The sequence below is a fragment of the Idiotropiscis lumnitzeri genome, chromosome 9, assembly GCF_059441095.1.
Source record: "Idiotropiscis lumnitzeri isolate Australia: NSW breed Sydney's pygmy pipehorse chromosome 9, RoL_Ilum_1.0, whole genome shotgun sequence".
Classification (NCBI taxonomy): Eukaryota; Metazoa; Chordata; class Actinopteri; order Syngnathiformes; family Syngnathidae; genus Idiotropiscis; species Idiotropiscis lumnitzeri.
Genome location: NC_142399.1, coordinates 17,380,480 through 17,395,918, shown reverse-complemented (window position 1 = coordinate 17,395,918; position 15,439 = coordinate 17,380,480). Strand labels below are relative to the sequence as shown.

Sequence of the window (15,439 nt, the reverse complement as noted above, 5' to 3'; positions counted from 1 at the left end):
AAGTTAATTGCAAATGATAGTTCTGTAGTATCATACTCCGCTGGAGCACGGTTGAAAATGTGGAAACGGGACCAGAACTTGAGCTGCGTCAGCCTGATCAACCTGCCGCCATGGTGTTTAAGGGACACCACAAAAAAAAGAGGGCAGGTGAATGGACTGGCACCACTAGCTGATGTGACAAGGATAGGAGGATGTGTCACCTCGTTTTATAAACGTTTCTAAGAAAGACGAAGAGATAACCTGCAGAACAAAAACAACATTTATTTGGGTGTCGCCATTAGCCATCACATGATCATCTCCATTTACAGTAAAAGGCCAACTGGGGAGCCAAATAAAGTTTAGAGGGTAAAGAAATGGACAAGGGCACGCAAGGCCTGGAATTGGGAACACGTGATTTAAAAAATAAATAAATAAATAACTAAAATGTGAAAACCCAAAAAACAGAATCTGGAAGGATGTTTTATTTAGAACTGAATTTCCTGCTGACAGCCATTTAACACAAAAATAACTAAATCCTTTCTTGCATTCCTCAAGACTTTGTTCCCAGTTTATAAAGATAAAGATAAAGATGTCCTTTATTAGTCCCACAATGGGGAAATTTGAAAAAATACTGCTCCAGGTGAGGCTCGAACTCACAACCTCGGCATTGCTCTACAATGTACTGTCATATAAGTACCGCGCGCTAACCGATTGTGCCACTGGAGCTCATTAATATCTAGATGCCTTATTATGCTTTTCACCACTATAGCTATGTTTATATCAGCACGTTCAATTGATCACTTTATTATTAACATTTAAAAGTTCATTGTGCACAAAATGTCATGTTTACCTTGCAAATGTTTGCATCTTTAATTCACTCCTCTCTCATGTTATTACACATCATAATTGGCCATTAGACTATTCTCTCTAGATATACTTCCATTGTTTTTTTATTCTATTTTCTAGATCTTAATTTTATCTACTAGTTTCTTCTTTATATTTTTTAAATGATCATTATGATTTTGTTGTCACTTCTGTTACTAGTTTGACATTGGCTAGGGCAGAGGTGTCAAAGTCATTTTTGTGAACGGGCCACATCGTGGTTCTGATTTCCCTCAGAGGGCCGTTATGACTGCGAATTCATATACATATGTAAATCACCTTACATTATCACTTACACACAACACATTGATACAAAGCTAGTTTTGAAATCAAAAGCAAGTAATAAATGGCAATATCTCATATCTCAATGTTGTTAAAAGTGCCGAAAATGTGCTAGAAGCAGCAAGTTGAAGCACATGATTTTCCCTTCGCGGGCCACATAAAATGAGGTCGCGGGCCACATCTGGCCCCCGGGCCTTGAGTTTGACACATGTGGGCTAGGGTATGTGCTTTCTTTTTGCTCATTATTATTTTCTGGTATTTGCAGCTTCTGAGTATTGTGCATGGAACATCCACAATAGAATCCATCATTTACTTTCTAGTGAGTTCCCCCTTACCACAGTGGTCAGCCACCATGTATTCACTTATGAAACTACTCAATAGGTTGTCTCAGACAAGATGAATTGTTGTGGCATTGAGCACTATGTACACATAATATACTTTAATACACATCTTTGGGCAAAAATAACAGACAAAACACATACTTTCCTTTGTGATTGTATTGGAACTGTTGTGTCAAGGCCATACACAAAGCAGTGTGAAAACGTAGTTTCTATTGTGAGTGCAAGACCTCTTTTAGTAAACCCTGCAGGCCAAAGACAAATGCACAGGCAGTTACTGGAGACTGCAGGTCATGGTTGTATACATTTTATTACAGTGACAAATGCATTACGCTTCTCATATAAAACCACAAAAGGATCGCCTCGATGAAAAGCCTGAATGCTTCGGAGGTTTATAACAATGAGCGTGTCGCAAAATCAACTCAAAAAACGTACAGAGAGAGAGGCAGAGAGAGAGAGAGAGAGAAAAAATGTGGAGCTGATTTGTTTTATTTGCCCAGGTGGTGCAGCCAGTGGCTAGTTTCATTGTTTAATGCAGAGCAAAGCGGAAACTGTTGCCAATTGTAGGTCCTGGGGTGGCAAGTAAAGCTTTATTATATATTATACGTTCATGTCCAACGCACCTGAACTTCCAAACTTTTGGCTCTGAGGGCTTCAACTGCATTTTCTGAATGCAAGAGTACCAAACTAGTGACCTGGAGCACATGTAAAATTTCCTGGAATTTGTATAAGAATTGTTATAACTCCATCTTTATTGTCTAAGCTTAATGTACGCTACAGTACTGTACATGCGAACAGATTAAAACACCCAGCTGGTTGTTTCAGAGGCATGCCTCACAAGGAATTTGTTATGTAAGATCATTTGCCATCGAGTGTGCAATGTTGTTCATTAGCTTTGTGAAATGTTGATGATGAGTCTAGGGTGTACCGTACCTCCCGTCCAAAGTTAGCAGGGAAAGGCTGCAGCTCAGTTGCGAATCTAATGCGATCACGCTCGAGCGAATCGTTGTTGTCCCGTTTTTTTTTTTGTTTGTTTGTTTGGTTGAATATAGTATACAATTTTAGATGTTACTTGAAGCTGTTATATGTTTTATATGCTACACTATTTGCTTGTTGGAGATTAAACAAAAAAAATTAATATAATGTTATTTGAGGAGAAGAGTCAGAGTCATGACAAAAATATAAACCATGCCCAGTGGCTAGTTGAATGTGAGTTCAAAATGCAGTACTTATTTTTATTTTTGCTTTTGTTTGTTCGTTCTCCTTAAAGGGGAAATCAAATCATAATTATTATCAATAATATGTTCAATACGCCTTTACTAGTTTAGATATGGTATTCTGATTAATATCGCGTTTGTGGAATATAAGTGAAGCATTAACCCAACATGAACATATATTTTGGCTCATTGGCATATCCATTCACACACTGGCATGATGCAAGTATAAAGGGGTAAATTTGTGTACGACAATTTTTATTGGAATTGTAATCTTTATTGTCTAGAATAAAAATTTGGAAGGTTGGAGCACAGGGAGAATCTATTATTATTGGTTCTCGATGAAGGTGCAGATTCAGAATCTCTTTGTTAACACCATGAGGCAATTTTCTTTTTTCATTGGCCGCCATTTCTCAGTGGCTCCTCATCACTCTTGACAAATGGAATTGAGTGTGCATGAAGAAGTTAGTCTTCATCCAAAGTGAGATCTTATGGCCTTGGTTGAGGTCAGCGATCGACTTTTTTCATTGTTGACAACATCCTAAACTATTTTGTCGAATCTTCAGTGCAAGGTTTTCTCTGAGTCGTCCACTATCTAGCCATATCACTGCTAAAGAGGCTGAAGAGTGTGTAAACTGAGCCGAAGGGTGCGGTGGCTGGAGGACATGGTGCTGATTGATCCTGACAGCTTTATGAGGCTTTGTGACTACTGAGCAAACTGAGGGACATAATTATATTTGCTTAAGGACATTCTGTGAAGGCAGGCCATTATATGTGTTAGTATGTCAAGTGAATGTCGGTGCACATGTGACTATGTGAATAGCCGTTATCAGCAGCGTATTTTATTGGATTAAAGAGTGATGTGTGCATCTGCTTATAAAAGTAGATGTAAATCACATATGTACAAAGGCAATCACGCATGCATACACACACAGAACAACAAGAGCGTTTTAGAAAATCCTCCTTTATATTGATTTTGTATGTAACCATATATATGTATGAAAAGAGAAATGCGGAATTTTGTACGCGTTGCTGAATACGGCGGTTTAAGGAGCAATTGAGAGCGAGAATAAGACTCTTGAGTTGAGTGTAATGAGCATTGGGATCAAGTAGCATCTGTTCTTCGGCGACTGACTCCCACCATCGCTGGCAACGGACGACAGCACAGAAAGTCTGTCCATGGAGCAACGTACCCTCACGCACTTTTTTATGTTTGGAAAAATTAGTTGTTTACTGCATGTACAGAATGATTTTTTACTGTGAATGCACATAAATGTACATATACAGATTGTTAAAACAGTGCCTTTTAACACGGCAACTACTTTGCTAATTAAAACAAAACAGACCCAAGAAAAAAAAAATCAAGATTTATTTAGCTTATTTTCTGAACAATAGAGCGCCTCTACCGGTGAAACAAAAATCCACAGAAAAGCCGCACCATTTTATTAGCCGCATGGTTCAAAATCTAGGAAAAAAGTAGCGGCTTATAGTCCGGAAAATACGGCATATATAATAATTCTGTTTATCACCTGTGTCTCCCTAACGCATAAAATAATGGTTTCCAAAGATGTCACTGCTGCGTGGTGAAGCTGGTTGGCGAAGTGGGCACGTGTGACAAGAGCGACTGAGAAAGGTTCTGGGACGCTACCGTGTATCTAACTGCTTTCCGTATTGTTTGGACCCAATGTGCAGAATTGTTGTGAAAGTGGTGTGTTACGGATAGCAAGGAAAAGACTTGAGATGATAACAAACACAGTGGAGAAAATGGACAAGTGTCAATATACTTTCATTTTTTTTATTAACTGTTTTTTTTTTTTTGATAAAGGGACAAAATGGGTGTGTGAACAGGATTATGCAGACATCTGTCAGAAAACACAGACAGTGGTTTTCTTAATACAACTGAACAGGTACTACATATACAACAGAAATGAATAAAGAGCTTGATTTGTCAAATGACCATTGGCCACAAATACAAAATAAATGATATACTCTGACAAAAAATATAAAATAAAATTAAATCAAAACAAGGATCCATCCCACGTCTCTGTTTTGAACAGAGCATAGAGGTGATAATAAATAGCAACTCCCATTGTAAAAGATAAAGTTCAAGTTCAAGTTACAACAAACAGCTCTCAGAACAGGAATAGAAAAGGCTGATAACAAAATATTCCGCATTGCCATTTACAAAAAATCTTAACTTAAGCAGGCTTCTCCACGTCTCTCAGGTCAATTTTAAATATGCTTGGCATATGAAAGGGTACCCAATCTAAATAGAAAGCACCATTTTGTATTTGGCAATGAAAAAAAAATCTGCAAAACATTGAATTATTTTTCAACATATTTATTTTGACACTTTTTTTGGACTGTATATGATTTCTTTTTTTCTCTCTACTTGTTGGAATGTTGTCAGGTACTGTAAGAGAGACAGAAGCGTACAACAGAACAGGCCAATGTCAGCTTGTATTACTGCATACAAGAGTGGCAGCAGGATGGAAAGAGGGTCGGAACCAAAAACCAAAGAAGATATGTACAACGACCTCTGTGGACAGGGTGAAGAGCAGTCGCCATCATATGACCAACAATGCCTCCCAATGCCACATGCTTTAGCTGATTTTTTTTTTTTTGTATTAGGTTTTTCCTTTTATTTCTTTAAACATACAAATAATTTGCACTATATTATCCTGCCAAATTAAAAAAATATACCGCGGCAGCTTGGGATTTTTTTCCACTACCAAAAAAGGTATCGTACCTTTAGAGAGAACAAGCAACAGTTAAAAATACGAGCCTCAATATAAATACTATAGTGCCTACTCTAAGTGAACATTGAATTCAAATACAGTTCTAGAAATACAGAAAAATCAACCATAAATGTGTTTAAGCATAGGAATTGACATGTATGTGCATTTTCCTATATTTTAAGTTCTTTATATATTCATATATAATCTTATTCATTTTCCCAATGCAAATTGTATTTCAACCTGAAGAGCTGTGAAGAGCCAAGGCAAAATAAAATACAAAACATCACAGATTTTTTTTTGTTACTTTTTTGTTCTTTTCTATTTCATCATTTCATATATACTGTGATCGGTGTCTTGTACATTATCAAGACGCCCAGGAAAAGAGAAATGACAACAAACTTAACAGTTTCCCCCAAAGGACGGTGAAGTGTTATGTCCCCCAAAATGTTTATTTCCATACCTATAATTAAAGGAACATTTATACAAAAATGTGAACAACACGATTTGAGTGTTTGTCTAGCCGACAAAGTCAGAGATTATCCAAGACGAAGATGGCAAGAATGAAACAATGCAGCGCTTCACCAAAGTCAACATTGAGGACTCCAGTTGCCGGTGGCCCCAGCGTCTTTTTTGAAATGATCTGAGAGTGCTGTACAATCAACGTACAGACCTTGTTGAAAGACTGATTTTTCTTAGCCCAGTGGACACATTGACAAATGGTCAAAAGTAAAACGGCAACGGGGGTGAAGATCAACGACTATTATTAAGTGACTGTCAACAGAGAATTTTACCAGCGGGACCCTTTTCCCCCCTTCAGCGTAAACTTTTAAACTTGGAATTTCAAACAGTGCACGTCATGTCTTTTAACTGACAATGTAGCATTTCGACTCAAGCCTGACCACGACTGCAAACGTGTGGAACAAAGCGAGAGAGTTGATGGTACTTCCAGGTTGAATGACAAGTGCTTGACTCGAAACAGTTTATGAGATCTTTCCTCTCTGGTTTCAAAGCAACAAAACATGTGCTCTGCATTAGCCTATGCATACTGATTAGAATAATCACATTTGACTCTTTTTAAGAGCCAGTCTGTACTGATGCTATTCATTTAGCTGGAGATCATAGTGACAGACCCTGTTTTGAAGAAACAAAGAAGTAATTGCCTCTAATCCCCGTCACACATATGTAGATTCAAGTTTGTTGTACCTTTCCCTCTGTCTAGCTTCAAGGTATGTCAATGTTCTCAAGTCTCTGTTGGAGGTCACGTATTACTGAATGTGTTGTTCGCCACACCACAAATGAAAGCAGCGTTGCAGGTTTGTGCTAACTCGGACAAATATCACTGGTATCCCTCAAATTCAGGATTGTACATTACAGATTACCATTTTTTCCTTAAAAGTAGCTCCATATCAGAAACAGAACTACACATTATCAGATATTAACAACACTGGTCGTACCATGCTCCGTATGAAATCCACGTACTGAAGATAAGCCCATTGAACATGTACTAGATAGCTAAAATGGTCATTAACTAGAAAGTGAATCTTTGATTATGAGGTGTCACAGTCCACTGGGGCAGTCAGGTGCTTGATGCAAGGACCTTTTCTTGTTGGTTTCAACAGCCTCGTGTGGCCCCCAAACTTATTCCAGATAAGATTATGGCCAATGTAGTCTTAAAATATCAAAGGCACTCGTTCTTACTTTACCAAATGATAGTACGATTTGAAGTCTTTGCACACCCTTGTGTTATTGAAATTTGACAGTCGTTAATATTTATTTACTCATCAAACCTATGAAGTATTTTTTTTCAACCCTGTGTGAACATGGTATCTTTTAGAAAGATCCGATTAAGTGCATTTCCAAGGGTTCCAGAAGTGGGTCATTTTCCATGTAACAACACAAAACTGTACATGATATGTGTTACAGGGTATATGCAGCATGGGTATACTGTATCTTTCTTGTCTTTTCTCTTTTTGAAGAATAAAAAGAAAAAAAACATAACAAGAGAAAAACAGCAACACATTTACTAAACAAGTAACCAACCAGGGACAAGTTATTTTCTTTTTTTTTCCATTTCTTTTTTTTTTGTTTGTTTTTGATTAACAAAAACATACTATGCATGCTGACAAATTCTTAGAAATGAAAACGTAAAAGTCCAAAAATAAAATAGTACACAACATGTAATTTATTGCACAAGAAAAAGGCTTGAAGTTTTGCCTCAATGCAAGAGTATTGCCCCGATACAGATCATGCATTCAATGGGTAATGAACACGGGGTGTGCTGGTGCAGAGCACATGGTCTTAACTTTCCACCAGCCTGGTGAAAGTGGAGTTTTGGGGCTGGGGCAAAAACTGCAAGAGTCTTGGAATAAACAGGGAGCTAATGGCAGATAGCTGCAGGAAAAAGGTCCCATTGTTCGGCCTTCTACTCTGACTTTATTTCGGTACTCAAAGGACGGTCACTGTGCCATTTTTTCATGTGTTTCTCCAAGGTGCTATAGACACTGAAGGGCATCTGACAGATTTCACACTTGTACACATCCTTGCCCACTTGACCATGGGTCTTCATGTGGCGAGTAAGTTTGGAGCTCTGGGCACAGGCGTAATTGCACAGCTCACACTTGTATGGCCTTTCCCCTGTATGGCTGCGCCGGTGCACAGTCAGGTTACTACAGTTCTTGAATATCTTGCCACAGTACTCACAAGTGTCACTCCTGCGGCCGTCCTTGGAGCTGGGCCGCCCGGGACCGCCGAGATGAGGTGTGCTGCCCCCACTTCCCGTACCGCTGCGACCTGACATCCCACCATCGAGTTCCCCCGGAGGAGTTGAGAACCGCAGACTCCCGTTCTCTGAGGAATGCTCGGATGAAGAGGCGAAGGGCGATTGTCTGGAGTCCCCAAAGTTCAGAAAAGGATCCTTGAGCTGTCGAGAAGCAGCATAGCCAGCAAGCCACTGCGAATAGACGTTTTCCGTGTTCGGGATTGTGGGAGTGGGCAGGTCAAATTCTTTTTCCAGCTTGATGCGTTTGGAAAACGGACTGAGTGGACTTGGGCTACCCAAAAGCAGTTTTTTAGAAAGGCAGGCAGAGGCAGATTCGTTTGGGGATGCTCCGCGTCCATTGACAGTGGAGAGCGAGCCCTCCTCGCCACGATTTGTTTCCGGCACAGAGTTAGAATCGCACAGCTCCCGATGTTGCGGATGTCCTCGGTTGAGGTGGTGGTGGAGGTGATTCTCCTGGGCAATTGCGTTCCTTTTGTGTGCATTGAGGGCATCGCTGAAATGCTGCATGCTCACGGCAAGGCCCATTCCTTGCATTACCTCAGGGAGTGAACGAGGAATGGAGCCCTCATCAGTCATTCCTCCCAGTCGAGTTCCGATACCTCCATTGTTTTCATGCTGACGTGCGGCTTCAAGATTCAAGCCAAAGTGGTAGCTGTTGTTTCGTCGGGCAGCCCTCTCTCCATTCTGCGCTTCCTCTTCCTCTCCTTCTTCTTCCTCTTCTTCCTCCTCTTCCTCCTCCTCCTCCTCTTCTTCTTCTTCATCCTCCTCTTCTTCTCCATTCTCACGTAGCATTCTGTTGTTTTCACATTTCAGCTTGGCCACCACTGACTTAAGGGCATTGCTGGCACTGCCCATGTGTTCACTGGTGCCGGGCTCTGGAGAGGAGGCAGTCGAAAGCCCATCTTCTGACTTGCCTGTGTTTGGTGAGGAGGATTTGTGCATGTGAGTTTTCATATGGCGCTTCAATTTACTTGCCTGCGTGCAAGCATGGTCACACAAATGGCATTTGTACGGCTTTTCTCCTGTGTGGCTGCGCCGGTGCACTATTAGATTGCTCTGAAACTTGAACGCTTTGCCACAAAACTCGCAACACTTGGATTTCAACGGAGTGTTGGACGAGGGTGTTGCCCCTGCGGAGGGAAGAGGAGTGGTGGGAGTGGTCTGAGAGCCCACGGGGGACTGCATGGAGCCTTGCAGAGGCGGCGGGGTTGCAAGATATGGAGTTTTGTTGCCACCGCCACCTCCTGTGCCTATGCTTCCCACACTTGTCTGAAATGGCTGGAGTAAGCGCTGCATGGGGCCAGGCCGGCTGGGGGAAAGAGGGGGAGTGGACCCTGAGGTGTTACCCGCCAGCTCCCGTAGCCGCCGTGAAAAGTCCATTGTTGGAGGGGGCTCCATAGGAAGAGGAGGATTGAGGCGCAGCACCCTGTCAAAGGCACTCGGGTGGTGGGCTGCCAGCGCCAGTTCCTCTGGGCTCAGGTGGTGGGGGTCCAGGTGGTTCCTTGGAGGGGGGCTAAAGATAGGTGGCGTGGGAGGAAAACGCTGATGATGGAGCCCACCACCAACCCCAAGTGTACTACCTGCTCCCACACTGTCCCTTCCCCCTGAACCTGAGCCTGGGATTCGAAGGAGATTGAAAGGGCTTGCATCAGGAGGCAGATGGAGGCCGTGAAGGGGAGGATGAGAAGGGCAATCTGCCCCCCCACCCAGGGAGGAAGGCCCTCCCATTCGTGGGGTCAGAGGACTGCCATGTTCACTTTCCAGGTAGATGCGGAAACCATGGGAGTTCTGGGCGTGCTGCAGCAGGAACCAGGCACTGCCATATGACTGCTTACAAGTAGTGCACGTGTAGGTTGTCGGTTCTTCTTTGCCTGCAAGGGACATAGAAAAAAAATATCTTAGAGGAGACGTTAAGAGAAATATGTTCAATAAAAATATATCACATGCATCAAGATAACTACAATTTTAAACCTCCCGCTCTGTGCATTTCTCACCATCAAAGCTACGACTGTGCACAGACTATTTTTATTGTGTCCAGAATAATAGGCATGAATAACTAAGGCATGGCTGAACCAATCACTTTTTGGAACCTAAGGCCTAAATGTTACAGCTATTAAGAGCAGTTGGCACATGGTGTTGCAGAGTTTTCAAATACAACAGTACCTCTTATTGAGGTCATGCCCCACATGAGTTACATGTGAGAATATGGTCTGCATGTTTTTTTCAGTGTGTGTTGTTCTTCTCTCAGACTTTTCTGGAACAAAATGTTTCCCTTTGGACTAAATGTTAGTCCTCTGATGTCAGCAGAAGAACAAAGAAACTGCTATCCTGGCGGACCACCTCTCTCCCATCCCATTGAGCCACCAAAACCGAGTGTTGCTCACAAAAACTGATTAATTTAGACACACACACACAAACATTTGCGCGAGAAAAAAAATTACGTAATTCATGAAAATACCTAATGACAAGTGAGACGGAATGAGATGAACTTGAACAAAAAAAAAAAAAAAAGTTTTTTTTGGACTCAGCATTAATAACCTTTGGTACCACCAGCAGTATAATCTAATGACAAGATGGACAGCCATCAGTTTGATTCTAAATGCTTACAACAAACAAGCCCAGGTATTGCCATTTGGATGGTTTAATTATAATGTCATGTGCCTAATCAACAAAACCAGATTCTTCGGAGCTAAGGAGAAGACAGAATTTTGATGTATTTTAAAAAATGGCTCACAATTTCTGAAACGTACTGTACATTATTCCAAAATACCATTTAATCTTATATTACAATTCATGGCCCTGCCTACCAACCTCGAGGCACATATTTAACGTCATGAGAAACTATATGGCACGCAAAAATAAAATGGCAAAAAAAGTATACATACAGAAATAATGATGATCTTGTCTCATTTTATATTTGCAAACATACTCAGTGTAAAATCTGCGCCTGTTAAATTGAACACAAACCTCTTATTCTGTTGTATAGTGGATGGATGGATGAGGAAGAGCTTTTAATAATTCTGCCTGTCGCTATATGATGCTAGTGTAGATAAATCAATAAAGATGTGTAATAAATAAATAATTAAGTGTAACAGGATAATTTCCCATGGCACGCCTGAAGACCTCTTACAGCACACTACGATACGCGAGTACAATGGTTGTGAATCACTTGCTTTATGGCACACTCAATAACTGAAACTTGGCACACTTGACAAAAAAATGCTGAGAAAACTGTATAATGATGGGCATCTGGCATTAATCTTCTGCCAATAACTTTATTTTAAAAGACACATACAACAGCAAAGAAATTTATGGATGGCCACAGTGAACAATTATTCGGGCTGCAATTATAAAATGAAGCGTTCAATTTTGTGTACAGAGCGCCACATTCTGTCTTTCAGTTTGAGTCAAATGCATTTGCTTTTCCCACTCTGTCCTTTCCAACACACAGTTGTCCCACGTGACCAGAAGAGGGGCTGCTAAATTATGGATCATTAAAATTGGCACAAATTACCACTAATGTGGCCACCTGCATCAGATTTAACCTCTGAATATCATTTGCATTTTCACGACTAGCGATGGTTAATTTTATTCACTCATGAATGTTTCCTCTTGATGAACTGGTCAGTCCATTTATTAATTTAGACTCTTCTATTTGTCAGATGTAGGAATTGGATGACGTGGCGGTATGACTCCTGTGGGTTCGATTTGATGCATTTTTCAGCAACACAAGTGTTACTGCCAAAAAATAAATAAATAAGAACAATTTGGCCACAAAACATTCAACAAACAGATTTGCTGCTCCTAAAATTATTTTCCCCAAACCATTTAACCCATAACATCCATTAATAATAATAATAAAAAACTGAATAAAACATCAAAGCCCGTTTTATTTTTAATTTTTTGACTGATGACAGGGCAATACTTATAAATAATTATTGTATAAAATCCTGCGTGTGTGTGCAGTGCTGTAGCTTCCTATGAACTGAGCAATACACAATAACCAAATTGATTAATTTCCAATATGTTAATGAAATACAATACTAAAAAAAACAATAAGCCAACAAAGACTTTGTTACTCTCCAGCTAGTATGTTCCTTATACAAACCTAGATTAGACTCGTCTATGCACTGAGTGAAACTGTGAGGTTAATGGATTTTAGAGTAGGCGACTGCTTCACTCTGTCTCTCTGTAATATACTCCCATCAACCACTTCATTAGGGAAACTCTCTGCCACTCTGAGGTAGAAGAATTAAGTGAGGAAGTGGAATGGAGACAGAAAGATGAAGGCAAGGGGATGGAGGTGAGAAAGGTGAAGTAATACTTTCATTTAAAATGAATACAGAGACGACAAACATGCTAGAGCAAGTTAGCTGGAGTGCTGCAGGTGTATTAGTGGTGCACGGGGAAGGGGATGATAGTGTGGGATTTTTTACTTCAAGATAAATGTCAAAGCTCCTGGTGAGACTCAGGAGAACAGAGGCTCTCAGTTTCAGAAATGTCCTAACACTCAATACCAGCCATGCTACAGTGACCAGCTCAGGCATTACACTCTATTAAACCAAGGGCATTGCCTGGACACTTAAGTGGTGCTGCATGGGAGAGGGAGGAATGAGGGGGAGATTAAGCCAGCTTCGCTTGTGTTACCCCCTGTGTCGGGGTGTGCGCGTGCGTGTGTGTGTGTGTGTGTGTGTGTGAGCGAGCGAGAGAGAGAACTTAGAGTAGAGAGAGACTTCAACAGAAATAGCATGCTTCAAATAGACATTCAGAAAACCAAGTCCTCATGCCATAACTGATACTGTATCTGCTGAAATCAAAATTCAGTTTTTACAAAGAGATGGAGCTAAAGGAGATAAGCAAATTTTGGTTGCTTATGATTTTCTGGATCGTGCAGTGAAATTTGATGTCAGTGCAAACTACACCCACATTTGTTAATTAATTAATTTCTGAGGGTCACTGTCGGTCCAAATTGATTGATTTATTATCATTACTTGCGTGCTTCAAACACCAAACAATAAAGTCAATCCTTTATACTTTCAAATTATCTTTGGAAGGTCACACAGACTGTCCGTTCTTTAAACTGCCTAATCTTCATCCAGTCATTCTGTCCTAGAAATTAGCTGACTTGTCAGAATTAAATCTCATTTAGAACACCATTCACACATACAAATACTGATGGCCACACTCAATGTCCATCTCTCTTTTTGACCGACATGAATTTGATTAATTCCTAAATATTAATCTTGACTCCATTTTTTGGGGGTCTTTTTACTCTTTGGCTCAAATTTTGCACCTTATTCCCACCTTTACTTCTATCCAAACCACTGCTCCTCTTTTTCAACCCATCAGGGCAATTTGCAAGTGTCCTCGGCTGAGTCTGCTTCTAGGTGAAGTAATGGAATATCCCTAAAATGGGATTAAGAACGTACACTGGGACTGAGGGACAATGACGCTTACACAATTTGGGATTTAGATCTGACCCTCAGCGTTTTCACTGCTTATTCGAGAATCACTAGTTCTTCTTCCTCACCTTATTTGTGACCCTAAAGAAACTTTCGTGCGTCATACGTACAGCTGGTAATGAACAATCAAATACCCATATTCTACTCTTGATCAATGACACCCATTCAGTAGTTACGTGACTTTATCACTGCAGTTATGTGACGAGTGAAAAATGATTACGTGAGGTTTATGTTGGTTTAACTTAAAAATGCCTGTTGCTCAAGTTTCAAAGAGTTTTGTTTGGGAAAAATAAGTGAACAAGTTATTTGGTGTAGCGTAAGTGGCTTTCTGCTAAATTATTACATCTGCCCATAGAAATCTGAGACATTCTTCACACATCAAATTGAATTCCAGGAGTAATTTATAGACGCCACATATTTTTCCTGCGTCACTAAGTCAAGTGCAAACAATTGCAAAGAAAACCGAGGCAGTTGATGTCCTCTCAGCACGGTCAAAGACCTGCAAATGCTCAGAGGATGGAAAGCCAGTATACAGTTTAAGGTTCGGACTTCTCAAAGCACTGCATTTAGACGTAGCGGTTAGAATTTATATATATATAAGGGATAGCATCCTGGAGGAAACTCAACTAGCTCTATGGAATATTAGCAAGCACAGGGAACTGGTCACCATTTTTTGTGGGTTGGTGAGTTCTAACAAATGAACAGCCTTATTTATTTAATTTTTTTCTAAAGACGTATATATTCTCTGGCTTTGAACGAATTGAAGTTTTCTCAGATCAATCAAATTGTTTAAATTCAAATGGAAAAGCTAGTTGGATATTGGTATGTCTTAAATCCATAACAATTCGGCTCGCAGCAACAAACCTTAAATTACTCTAACTCATCAAATTCATTTTTTTTTCTCATAGTGGCCTGCAGCCTTGAAAATCATGGACTGCTATTTCAATGTGAGACAGTATGAATGCATTTAGATTACACAAAACAACAATAGAGAGCTTCTTTGCTGGCACAATACGTGTGCATGGGTGTGTATCTATGATACTGCTAAATAGCCACACATTCTCTCTCGCCGTATAAGCAAAAAATATCAATATCGTCTGCCCGTGTGTATGTGTTTGTGGAATATATCAATACCTTCTGTCTCTGTGTTTAGAACCCCTGCCGGGCTACAGACTGTGGTATCCGCAACTCTCTCACTTGTAATCTAGTGTGTGTGTGTGTGTGTGTTTTTGCATGTGTGTCAATCCACCACAAGCCATTATAGCTGCAGAGTTTGTTTTTTTTTTCCCTTGATGTCACACACATACAAACTATCTATGTCCTGTACACGCACTCGCACAAACACAGTAATGCATCTTGTAAAGGCTGTTCCAATGACAAAGCCTGCACCTTTAAACTGTGTTTATACACGTAATTAAATAGAGGTGACCTTTGTAGAAACATCCAAGTGCACTGTGGCAGTATGCTTGTCGGTGTGTACAAGTGAATGCGCGTGTCCATGTGGAAGGCCGGCACCCCTGATCGCAGTGACAGCCACCACTTAACCCGAAACCACCATGGTGAAATTACAGACCAGCCAAATTACAGCACTTATGTGAGCAGTGAGAGGGGGAGCGAGCGAGAGAGAGAGAGACTGACAAACAGAGAGACAGACAGAGCGCGAGTGAGGGGAGGGAAAGATTGAAAGACAGAAGGTGGTCCTCAATGTGTCTGTGCTTATGTTGGAAGCTTCTGAACTTGGTTACACAAGAGTCAGTCTTGAGTG

The 15,439-nt window shown here is 40.6% G+C and overlaps 1 protein-coding gene and 1 non-coding gene across 3 annotated transcripts in view; both read right to left on the bottom strand.

Moving 5' to 3' along the window:
• Window positions 1-611: 611 nt before the first annotated feature.
• Window positions 612-705, bottom strand: trnai-uau (transfer RNA isoleucine (anticodon UAU)). The gene is made up of 2 exons: window positions 668-705; window positions 612-647 (listed from the first exon to the last, which is right to left on the bottom strand). It is a non-coding gene; the product is annotated as a tRNA-Ile (tRNA).
• Window positions 706-4,474: 3,769 nt separating this feature from the next.
• bcl11aa (BCL11 transcription factor A a) overlaps window positions 4,475-15,439 on the bottom strand; it is a 41,112-nt gene continuing 30,147 nt past the window's right edge. For both annotated transcript variants that reach the window (XM_088305047.1, XM_088305048.1), the window contains exon 3: window positions 4,475-10,083. In XM_088305047.1, the coding sequence (XP_088161173.1) occupies window positions 7,856-10,083 (2,228 nt within the window). In that variant the 3' untranslated portion in view covers window positions 4,475-7,855. The remainder of the gene's footprint in view (window positions 10,084-15,439) is intronic.